At 36.7% G+C, this 12910-nt stretch overlaps 1 protein-coding gene across 1 annotated transcript in view; it reads left to right on the forward strand.

Annotated features, from left to right (window-relative positions):
* Positions 1-12910, forward strand: part of DHX29 (DExH-box helicase 29) — a 47683-nt gene that overhangs the window by 4594 nt on the left and 30179 nt on the right. The window contains exons 2-7 of the mRNA XM_078449808.2: positions 2857-2930; positions 4328-4441; positions 6414-6543; positions 7255-7397; positions 9330-9455; positions 12345-12471. Coding sequence (XP_078305934.1) covers positions 2857-2930; positions 4328-4441; positions 6414-6543; positions 7255-7397; positions 9330-9455; positions 12345-12471 — 714 coding nt within the window. The remainder of the gene's footprint in view (positions 1-2856; positions 2931-4327; positions 4442-6413; positions 6544-7254; positions 7398-9329; positions 9456-12344; positions 12472-12910) is intronic.

Raw genomic sequence — 12910 nt, forward strand, 5'->3', positions numbered from 1 at the left:
AGAAGAAGAAGAATTCGAAATAGAAAGGGCCTTACTTGATTTAATTGGTACTTTCTCTGTGGCAAGATCTCATTGTTGCCTTAGTTCCTTGGCCTATTGATTAAAATGAAAACATATCCACTTTTAGAGACCTTTAATTGCACCCAGTGAATGTGCAGCAGTATCTGTGTGCATTCCCTCCCTGGTTTTCTGGGGACTCAGCACTTCTTTTATTTGCCCTCTGGAAGTTCACAATATAAGCTGACTTCTAAGAAGTGATATGGTTGTTTGTCTTAGGGAGAGTGGTTGGAGAAGACAAAGGAGAGCTTATTTCAATCTTCAACACAAAAAATTATTAAAGGAATTTATAATTTCACCTCCATCAGTAACACATCAACCTTGAATTGCTTCTCAGTATAGTCTTGGTAATAAACTGCTCTACCATCTGTACCTTTCCCAAAAGGGTTGTAATTGGATCCCCTCAGTGGTTTTTGGGACTTAGAAACTCTGATTAGTATGCAGAATTTGTGAATAAGTTTACTGCAAATGATGAGACTTCACAGAAATGGTTAAGGACTACTGATATGTACTCGCATTTATGACTATTGACTTGAGTTTATGAGCAAGGTTACTAGAATTAAAGTTTAAGACTACAAGATAAGGAAATTAACCATAATGTGCCAGAATTGTCCCTATCTTTTCATATACTCTAGGTAACCTTGGGTACTTCCTGTAGAACTAGCATAGAAATAATTCAGGGAACCACTGATGTCTCTAATTCAGACTGCCCAAATGTAAATAGTTACTCTGAAAAACTTTTTTCTTTTAAATTTTTATTTCAATGTTTATTTTTGAGAGACAGAGACAGAGCATGAGTGGGGGAGGGGCAGAGAGAGAGAGGGAGACACAGAATCCAAAGCAGGCTCCAGGCTCTGAACTGTTGGCACAGAGCCCAACGCGGGGCTCGAACTCACAAACCATGAGATCATGACCTGAGCCAAAGTCGGACGCTTAACCAACTGAGCCACCCAGGCACCCCAAAACTTTTTTCTTTTAAAATGGCTAATTATATTAAGTAGCATCTTAAAAGGAAAACTCTAAGTCAACAGAGACCCAAGTTTTTGACCTTTAAAATCATAATAAGCAACTTATAAATTTAATGTTTAGGTTTCTCTCCGAAAGTGAAAAAAAAAAAAAAAAAAAAAATCCTTACTTTGAGATTTATTAACAGCAGAGTAAGTAGATGTTCTAAGATTCTAGGAGTATTCTTATATAGTAGTGGTTTGTCAAGTGTGTTCAAGGGATCCTGTGGAATTCTTGAAACCTCTCTGTCAGGGACTCCATGAAATGAGAACTGTTTTCATTAATCTAAAATGTTATTTGCCATATTTGTACTCATTTTCTCATGAGTGTCCAGTGGTATTTTTCAGTGGCTACATGATGATAATACAGAAAATTGAATGGAGAAACCAGACATTAAGAGATTTGCAAAAACCCAAAACATTTTTTGGTGGGGTTTGGAAAATGTAGGTATTTTTCATAAGAAGTATTTATATTATAGTGGGTTTGTTCTTTTTAATGAATTAATGAGTATTTAAAAATTTTTCCTTTTTATAACGTGATGTGTATCAGTGTTATAATTCACATAAAAAGTATTTGGGATCGTCACTGATTTTTAAGAGAATAAACAGATCATGAGACTAATGGTTTGAAAATAATATGTGTTCCTTCATGGTTACTCGTTAGAGAACTGATGATATGTATAGTGTTTCTCTTGGCTGGAACAGACTTGACAACTGTAATGGATATAGTAGTATCATTCCCACTCCCCCACCCCCATCTCCCCAAAGTTCATTTCTACCTGGAACCTCAGAATGCAACCTTATTTGGAAATAAGATCCTTACAGATAAAATTAGTGAGGGATCTTTCATCTTGAGATGGAATCATCCAGTGGCTAGTGTCCAGAGAAAGGAGAGAGATATGTGAACACAGACACTAGAGACTAAGGCCATGTGAAGCCCCATGTGTAAAAGGCAAACAAGGCAAGCAATTCCTGGGATTACCAGAAGGATTACCAAAGGATTCTTGTCCAGAACCTAAAGGGAGCATGGTCCTAGCGACAACTTGATTTTGGACTTAAAGCCTCCAGAATTGTGAGAGAATATGTTACATTTGGCCAACCAAGTTTGTGGTAATTTGTCCTAAGAAACTAGTACAGCAACCCTTGGACTCAATAGGAGAAGATGAGGGGCGCCTGGGTGGCTCAGTCATTTGGGCATCCGACTTCAGCTCAGGTCATGATCTCACAGTTCGTGAGTTCGAGCCCCGCGTCAGGCTCTGTGCTGACAGGTCAGAGCCTGGAGCCTGCTTCGGATTCTGTGTCTCCCTCTCTGCCCCTCCCCCACCCATGCTCTGTCTCTGTCTCTCTCTCTCTCAAAAATGAAGATTAAAAAAAAAATAGGAGAAGATGACAGGAGCTGCTGCCTCATTTATACTTTAGGTGGGAGTATTTCTCTTAAAAAATAACCATCTTCTCTGCCAGGAATCTAATATCCTCTGAGAGATCTTGCTTCAGTTAAGTGCCACGCAGAAGAGCATCTGACTTTGAAAATATAAAGGTGAACGTAGATTTAATTTAAAAAATATACAATGCCTTTGCTCTTTGTAAGTAACTTGTTAACCTTGAGAATGCTAATTGGTAAAATGTTTGTGAAAATTTAGAGGCAGTATTGCTGACTTGTAGATTGAGTTATTTGGTGAAGTAGGGAAAAGAGGTGAAATCAAATATTTAATGTTTAGCAATTTTTAGAGAAAAAATAATGTAGTAATTATTAATGATTAAACTGCCTTGACTACTTGTTGTCTGTTATATACAGGTCCGAAAATTTATAGTTTTAATTCTACAAATGATTCTGGAGGTCCTGCAAATCTGGATAAATCTATTTTGAAAGTGAGTACTGAGGTCTTGAGTCATTTCAAGAAATGTTCTCTTTGAAAAAGAAAGAAAAAGGTATATTCTTAAATAAAAGAAATGGTGTATTTAAAATTTTTGTAATAAATTAATTGCTGATTTGTACTAAATAGATGTAAATCATAACATATATGTTGAAAGCCTATGGGAACTTAAGGAAGATGTGGGTAAGATCCAAATTAAAAAAAAAAAAATTTTTTTTTAATGTTTATTTTTGAGAGAAAGAGGAAGGAGAGGGGAGAGAAAGGGGGACAAAGAATCTGAAGCAGGCTTCAGGCTCTGAGCGGTCAGCCCAGAGCCTTATGAAGGTCTCAAACCCACAAATCATGAGATCATGACCTGAGCTCAAGTCGGATGCTTAACTAGCTGAGCCACCCAGGTGCCCCAAGATACAAATCTTTAAGGATAGCATATGCATCCTTTGAGACCTGGTTTAGTATACATTTCCAGCCTCCTTTCCATTATTCTTCTCCACTTAAAGTTTTAGTTTAAATCTCATTGTTCCTCCAAGTCCCATGTGATTTTATGACTCTATGCTTTTGTCAGTGAACTCTCTGCTTAAAGTGACCTGCTTCCCCTTCTCCATCTGTCTGTCACCTCTGGAGCCTCTAAGAAGTCCTTCATAACTCACCAGTTTTTCTTGTGGTCCCATTTTTTTTTTAATAGTTGCCATGCTGGTTTACAGTGTATCTTTTTATATAGGTTTCCTGTGCTAGACTGATTTCTGTAGTATATTTTTGAGCATAGATCATGGTAGGCATTCAGTAAAGATGTGGTAAAGGAAAGGTACATGTTTGTAGGTACATGTTTGTGTATTCTGAAGTTTAAAGTTTGGAAAGAACATATGAAACAAAAAAATGGAATGCAAAGTGGCTAATAGAAAAACAATATCAAACATTGGGAGCCAAAAGAATTTGTGTTACCTAATTATTACTATTTATATAGTATTTATTTTTGTTTGATATGTGTTCTTTTTAGTGTAACATCCATTCTTTAAAGCTGTTTGCTTGGGGTTTACATTAAGCAGATTCCTGGGCTCCATCCACAAGGATTCTGATTCAGCTTTACGATCAAGCTTAGGAATCGGTCTTTATGATAGCAATTCGAAGACAGTGCAGCTTCAGAGGGTTTGTAAGAGGATTTCTTCCTTGTCATATGTTGCTTTTTTCATATCCCATTTTTTCTTAAATATGTGGTACAGATATAGTCCAATGAGTGGCGGTCTAAAATATAATTATTTTACCTGATTTTAGCGGAAATTCTTGGATTGTTGGCAGGGATACAGAAAACTATGTGATTTTCTTCTAATCATTTATTTATTAAATATTATGTAATAATTTAGATTCTAATTGATAGGACCTTTTTGGCTTCAACAGGTGGTAATTAATCACAAACTAGAGCAAAGAATTATTGGAGTGATAAATGAGCATAAAAAGCAAAATAATGACAAAGGAGTGATTTCTGGAAGACTTACTGCCAAAAAATTACAGGTATTTTGCAAACTTTTTTTAAGTTCCGTATTTTTTTTATGTTTATTTAATATTTATTTTGACAAAGAGTGCATGCATGAGTAGGGGAGGGGCAGAGAGACAGGAAGAGAGAGAATCCCAAGCAAGCTCCATGCTGTCAGCACAGAGCTCAACACAGAGCTCGAACCCACAAACCATGAGATGATGACCTGAGCAAAAATCAAAAGAGACGCTTAACTGAGCTACTTAGGTGCCCCCACTAAGTTCCTTATTTTTAATGGAGCATTTTTAAGCCTGTTCTACGTTGTAAGATAGAAAAAATGACATTTTCAACTCTGTTGAGATTTTATGTAGATCATTGCCATCTGCAAAACTAGGGAAGGAATTGTGCCATATACAAGTACACACATTAAAATGGTGATGTGAAAACTAAATTACATTCCACAAATTATATTAGGCTCTATAGTGGGCACTTTGCTTACATTTTCTCTGACACAACAATACCAGAAGATACTTTGACCCATTTTTCAAATGAAGGAATCAGGGCTTGGAAAGATACTACATAAGCTATAGTCTGCAGTTGTCAATGAGTAAGTAGTAGAGTAAGCACAGTCTGGATTTGAACGAAATTCTCTCCAGCTCTGAAGATCATGCTTTAGAAAGTACATTAAGATGCTTTACTTTATAGATGAACATGTTCATTGACGCACTAATCGTAAGAAAAAGAGAAAACATCCTGAGTGGCCACTAATAGGAAAAGGTATGATTATGATACACCTACCTAATGAAGTATGTAACTCTTAGAAGTGATGAAGAGTTTCTGATAACTTGGGAAGATGCTAATGTTACAATGATTAAAAAAATTTTTTTTTAATGTTTATTTATTTTGGGAGAGACAGAGCATGAGCAGTGGAGGGGCAGAGAGAGAGAGGGAGACACAGAATCAGAAGCAGGCTCCAGATTCTGAGCTGTCAGCACAGGGCCCAATGTGGGGTTCAAACGCACAAACTGCGAGATCACGACCTGAGCTGAAGTCGGATGCTTAACTGACTGAGCCACCCAGGTGCCCTGCTTATGTTATAACATTAAGTGAAATTTGTTTTCACAAGATCAGAAAAATGACTGATAGGAAACACTACATTGCAAACAATATCGTTGGATAGTAAGAATATGAGCAGTGTCTCCAGGTCCTTTTATTTATTTATTTATTTTCTAGGTCCTTTTATTTACTGTTTTAATTTTTTTTAAAATGTTTGTTTATTTTTGTGAGCAGAGGAGGGGCAGAGAGAGAGGGAGACACAGAATCTGAAGCAGGCCCCAGGCTCTCAGCTGTCAGCACAGAGCCCAGTGCCAGGCCCAGACCCACAAACCGTGAGAACATGACTTGAGCCGAAACTTGATGCTCAACCAGCTGAGCCACCCAGGCACCCTTTGAGGTCCTTTTAAAATTTATCCATAGTTCTCAAATTCTCAATCTGGTAAGCATATTTAACTCTTCTAACTAGAAGAGAGAAAAGATATTTTTGAAATAATAATTTGTATCAGAATTTCTTGTTTAAAATGAGTGGGCTACTGTGTGGCCCAGTAGCTTAAGCATCTGACTCTTGATTTTGGCTCAGGTCATGGCATGAGTTTCAGTCTTGCATTGGGCTCTGTGTTGATAGCATAGAGCCTGGTTGGGATTCTCTCCCTCTCTCTCTGCCCTCCCCTGATTTCCCTCCCTCTCTCTCTCTCTAAATACATAAATAAACTTAAAAAATTTAAATGAGTGGGAGAGGGGCACCTGGGTGGCTCAGTCAGTTAAGTGTCCAACTTGTGATCTTAGCTCAGGTCTTGATCTCAGGGTTGTGAGTTCAAGCCCTTGATTGGGCTCTGCGCTGGGCATAGAGCCTACTTAAATAAATAAATAATAATAAAATGAGTGGTAGAATAAAATTAGTAATAAAAGGAGAGAAAATTGACAGAATGACTTTTTTGCATTTCCCTCTTACAGGATTTATACATGGCTTTACAAGCATTTTCATTTAAGACTAAGGACATTGAAGATGCCATGACTAACACACTCTTACAGGGAGGTGATCTCCATTCTGCCTTGGATTGGCTCTGTTTAAATCTCTCAGATGGTAAGTAGTATTATCATTAAAGTCTTTCATTTTCTAAAGCCCTTCTGAAATTCAGAATTTGTGATATTTGTATCAACCTCTACTTAAAATTTTTTCACTGTCTTAGAATTATTTTTTGAATGTTCTTACCCTTTTCTGCCCTTTGTAGTATATTCTCAGAGGTTGTAGTCCATGCAAGAAGAAATTTTTTGTGCATTACTTTCAGTTGTCAGTAGTCATTTTATAATGCACTTCATAGAACACATTTTTAAAGTTTGCCTACCTGTTACCTATCAGACTGTCTCTCCTGGTTTTGGTTTAGAAACTTGGGCCATCTGGCTTTGGATAGTTTTAATAACCAGAGAGTCAAGGTTGTCATCTTTATCAAGAACCTAGAGTGCAAATTGCTTGTATGACTGATTAAGGATCCTGCCATATACTGTAATAGGCAACCAAAGAGTTGGGAAGGGTTCAAATCTTTTTTTGAAAATTTAGGAGCCTAACACATTGAGAGTGAAATAAATGGCCAGTTAGAGGTGGGCTGTCATCTGATGAGTGTTCGCACTTTGACAATAAAGTCAGATTCATCATAGGATTTCTATTCTTGGGGAGATGAGCGTGGAAGAAAATTAGGTGCTCTTTGTTTAGCCAGGATTTTTGTGTATGATGAACGTGTATGTTTATGTTTTATATATCATCTGTATGTTTTTTTTTTAAATCCCAATTTTTAAGATGCACTTCCTGAAGGATTCAGTCAAGAATTTGAAGAGCAACAAACTAAAAGTAGGCCAAAATTCCAGTCTCCTCAAATACCAGCCACTGTTTCACCTCCATCGCAACCTAAAATCAAAAAACCAGAAGATACTAAGATTAAGGTAATTTAAGAATTAAACACATGAAGTTGTATAGAAATCAGAATAAAGTGCATTATAGCAGTTTATGAGTAGAAATACTAGGTTGCAATAATGTTTTTGCTTATTGAAGAGAATTAGTTTGCCAAACTTTTCTGTCACGGTTTCGGTAGTTTATTGCTGCATAGCAAACCACCCAAAAATTTAGTGACTTAAACCACCAGTTTATTTCTTTTGATTCTGCAGTCTGGACCCGGGTTAGCTGTTTAGTCCATCTGTTCCCCAAGTTGTCTTACTAGGCTAGAATATCCAAAATGGTTTCTTACTTATAGGGCTAGTACCTCAGCTGGGGGCTAACCAGGCATCCTTCTTTCCATGTGGCTAACTTATGTTTCCTCATATATGATGGTCACAGGGTGGTCTGATTTACTTGGCATCTGGCTTCTAAGACCAAGTATTTCAAGATGATAAGCCCCAGTCTATAAATTTCTTACCAAGCCCTAGCTTGTATCTTGGTAATGTTTCCTTGGTTGAAGCACATCACATGGCCAATTCCAAAATACGTGTGGAAGGGGATTACAGCAAGGAGTCAAGACTGGAAGGTGTACTTCATTAGGGTGTTATGCTTAAATACACTGCGTATCGCACCTAGAGAACATTATGCTAAGTGAAATAAACCAGTCACAGAAAGATAAATACTATAGGATTCCACTTAAGTGAAGTATCCAAAATAGCTAAACTCTTAGAAGTGGAGAATAGAGTGGAAGTTACCAGAGGCTGAAGGGAGGAGAGGGGAAAATGGGGAAATGTTGCCTAATCATTTAGTTTCAGTTACACAAGATGAGTAAGTTCTAGAGATCTTTGTAACATAGTGCCTATAGTTAACAGAACAATATTATGCACTTTAAAATATGTTCAGAAGATAGGTCTCATGTTATGTGTTCTCACCACAATCACCACTCCCTATCCCCACTAATCCATGTGCACATAAGAACACAAGGAAGTTTATAGAGATGATGGATATGTTTAGTATCTCAATTGTAGGTATCGTGAATGTACACATATGTCCAAACTCATCAGAATGAGTTTATGTATACATTATGATAAGTTAATATATAATTGATATATTAACATGTACATTAGATATGTACAATTTTTTAAAGTTTATTATTTCGAGAGAAAAAGCATATACATGTGAATAGGGGAGGGGCAGAGAGAAGGAGAGAAAGAATCCCGAGCAGGCTCCACGCGGTCAGCAGGGAGCCCGAGACAGGGCTTGATCCCATGAATGGCAAGATCATAACCTGAGCTGAAATCAAGAGTTGCATGCCCAACTGACTGAGCCACCCAGGCACCCCAAGTATGTACAGTTTTTAAATATATGAGTTATACCCCAGTAAAGCTTGAAAACAAAACAAAAACAAAAATCTGGAAGCATTATCCCCATAAAACCACTATTTTTAAGGAATAGCACTAGTTGGTTTTTTTGTTTTTTAAACATTTTATTTTTTGAGAGAGAGGGAGAGTGAATGTGTGATCAGGGGAGGGGCAGAGAGAGAGGGAGACACAGGATCCAAAGTAGGCTCCAGGCTCTGAGCTGTTAGCCCAGAGTCTGATTCAGGGCTCGAACCCACAAACACGAGATCGTGACCTGAGACGAGGTTGGATACTCAGCCTGACTGAGCCACCCAGTTGCCTGGAGTAGCACTAGTTTTTAAAGTTCTCCTTATTGTTTTGCCTCTTTATATAGACATACCTTTTTGATTTTGAAAGTTTAGACTTCTTAAAGCAAGGTGGAATTCGTTTGTCCTTCACAGAACAGTATATAATATGATTTTATGAGGTTTATGTGTCTACTGTTTCTGAGTGAAAAAAAAATAGTAAAAACAGGGACACTTGATAGTTTGACACCTTTTTCTAACTTTGGTTTTTCAGATATTTGTTTTTCCTTTCTAGCCAAAAAAGGAAGAAAAAAATTTGGAAGTAAATATGAAAGAATGGATTTTGCAGTATGCCGAACAGCAAAATGAAGAAGAAAAGAGTGAGAATTCTAAAAGTTTAGAAGAGGAAAAATTTGACCCTGTGAGTTAGAAATTTGTATTAGGCTTTTAGCTGGCTATTCATAGGCAACATATTTAACTTTTCTGTAACTTAGTTTTCTCATTTGTAAATTAAAGAAATACCCACCTCTAGGAGTGGGTGGAAAGATTAAGCAAAATAAAACCTAAAAGTAACAAAATAAAAATGGCACAAAGTAACTGCTCAATAAGTGTTACTTACATTTCTTCCCATCTTTAAACATATAATCATCAAGTATTTTGAAATGATTATCATTTGTAAGGAGTGTGCTAAATTCCTTGGATAATAAAATAAAGGCACATTTCGTTACAAAAAAATCCTTAGTCTGGTCAGAGAAACCTAGATATAAGAGAAACTAAAAATGTAAGGTTACATGAAAACAAGTTGTAGGAAGAAAATATTATAATACGTGTCTGACAGTAGACTTTAGAATTTATAAGGAAGTTTTCAAAGGACAACAGATACTTCACAAAAATAGACATATGGATAGCCAGTAAACATGGAAAAACAATTTCAAGATTACTAGTCATCAGAGAAATGAAGATGGAAACTGCAGTTAGATCCTATTGTATATTCATCAAAATGGCTACAATTAAAGAGATCAGTAATACCAAGTGTTGGGAGTGCATGGAGCTGCAGGAACACTCAGACATTGATTGTGGGAGTATAAAATGGTATATCCACTTCAGAAAACTGGCACTTCCTTAAAAAGTTAAACATACACTTAGCCATGTGACAGAACAGTTTCGTTCTTAGGTATTTATTCAAGAAAACTGAAAACATGTCCACAAAAGACCTGTACACAAATGTGCATAGCAGTTTTATATTCATAATAGGCAAACACTGCAAGCAACTTTCCAAAACATTATCCTTGAATGAAAGAAGGGAGACAGATGACTACATGTGTAATTATCATATTAAATTCCAGATAAGTCATCCTTGCTAAATCAATCTCTCGTGACAAAAGGCAGATCAGTAGTTGCTTGAGTCCAAGGATAGGGAAAGAGGATTGACTGTAAGGCAGCATGAGGAAACTTTTGGGGATGGTGGGAATGTTTTTTATCTTGATTAGGATGATGGTTAAATCAATATATATATTTATGAAACACATTCACCTGTATACCTAAATGGGTGTATTATGGTATATGTAAATCATACCTTAATAAAATTGGTTTAGAAAGAGAAAAGGGAAGTTGCAAAACACCATGTGTAGTATGATGAACCCATTTGTGTAAAAGAAAAAAATATATGTGTATTTTCATTCTATATGCACAGAAAAGATATGGAAAGATACACGAGAAGCTATTATTAGTGATTAGGACTGGGGTGGTAGAATGAGAGGGACACTTCTTTTTTTATACTCTTCTGTATCCTATACATATTTTTTAAACTCTGTGCCTATATTAAACTAATATAAGCAAAAAGAACTTAGGACAGTATGAGTCTCCATTAAGGGTCAAAGAAGAGGTCTCTTCTGATTAGAACATTTGGTCAAGACTGCAAGAAGAGAGGGGGAACTTGAAGGGTGCAAAGTGTGCATGGGCAGTAAAGGGAAGATGATCCATATGGGTAAAATAGTGTGAACAGTGTACAGAAGTGGATTGTGCAATGAGCCTTTGGGTATTAAACAATATATGAATATATACAGAGTATAAAATGTAGATGAGTACTGACAGGAAGGAGTAAACAAGTGAGTTTAGCTGAGACCAGAAGATTTTGATCCCCAAAAAATGAATTTGACTTTTTTTTCTTGGGAAGAGCTTCTCAAAGTTGGGGGCAGGTGAGTTACAAGAATTTGGTATTTTAGGTCAAAATTAAAGTGCTTAAAGTGGTTTGGAATATTTAGTAGCGTTCAAGGTGATTTGGAAAGGATAGGGAAGCCATTTGGTAGCTTTTGCACTTCCTCTGGTATGAAATAATAAGGCTCCAAATTGGTATTGGAATTGGAAGGCAACAGAAACATTTAAAGCAAGAACCAATAGAAAGTCTTGGTTTACTGAATAAAGAAGTTAATGAGCTAAAGACAGCAAGAGATTTGCAGGTGGAGGGACAGTGGTATCAATGGCAGAAATAGGAATGATGGAAGAATGAGTGTGATTTGGGTGAACAGGAGGTACAGACAGCTAACGCTTCTGTTTACACTGTATCAGTGTGTTCTACACAAAGTGGTTCCAGACTTCAGCTCGATGTGCTGCCTTAGTTGATCTCTTTTCCATTCATGTTAACAGTTGTGTTTCATAGCAGCATTATACATGCCCTTATCTTCACCTTGTGCATTGATGCTTCTCATCTGTACTTTGTTAACCTAAGGAAAAAAACAAATTTGAGTTTAATTTTAAACTGCGTTTAATGTTTGCTCAGCGGAGCTAGTCCTTAAGTTTTATAACACCCATTTTTACCAGAGGCCTTTTTTTTTTTTTTTTAATGTCCCTATTTTCTACAAGAAAGAGATTATGGAAAGGTAACTTTCAGATGAATATTATTATCTACACAATCCTTTATGTAAATTATGTATAAAAACAAAATACTTCCTTTTTACAGAAATGAGCTTACTTAACTTTTATTCTGTAGTTTTTAATTTTATTTAACATGTCAAGGAAATTTTCCATGTGGATCACCCTCATTGTTTTGGTACCTCATTTTTTTTTTCTAATGGCTGACAGATTTTCTCTGTAGATGAGTACCTTTGATTTGCAGTTTTTCCTCTTCTGTCACTACTACCTACAAATCTGCACCTTTGTATTGTTTCTCTGTGAAAAATTCCTAAAAGCAGATTTGCTGGATCAAAGAATAAGATTAAAAGATCATAGGTTTTTCTATAATAAATTGACAAATGACTTAACTGATTTTGTTCTTTTTTAAATTTCTGAATCAATATCTTCTTTGGAACAGAATGAAAGGTACTTGCACCTTGCAGCAAAACTTCTGGATGCAAAGGAGCAGGCAGCTACCTTTAAACTAGAAAAAAACAAGCAAGGCCAAAAAGAGGCTCAAGAAAAAATAAGGAAATTTCAAAGAGGTAAACACTTAAAAATTCTTAGGTATAGAGGCGCCTGGGTGGCTCAGTCGGTTGAGCGTCCGACTTCGGCTCAGGTCATGATCTCGCGGTCCGTGGGTTCAAGCCCCGCGTCGGGCTCTGTGCTGACAGCTCAGAGCCTGGAGCCTGTTTCAGATTCTGTGTCCCCCTCTCTCTCTGACCCTCCCCCATTCATGCTCTGTCTCTCTCTGTCTCAAAAATAAATAAATGTTAAAAAATTAAAAAAAAAAAATTCTTAGGTATATAAATGTCTCTTCTTTTTTTTGGCTTTCCTGGCATGGAGGTTGCCTCTTCTTGTCTACTCTTTCCTAACGGTTTATACCTGGGATTGGTAGGCTTTCTGTAACAAGGCAAATAATAAATATGGTAGGTTGTGTGGCCCATATAGATGCTCTCACAACTACTGAACTCTTCTGTCACA

The sequence above is a fragment of the Panthera onca genome, chromosome A1 (assembly GCF_046562875.1).
Source record: "Panthera onca isolate mPanOnc1 chromosome A1, mPanOnc1 haplotype 2, whole genome shotgun sequence".
NCBI lineage: Eukaryota > Metazoa > Chordata > Mammalia > Carnivora > Felidae > Panthera > Panthera onca.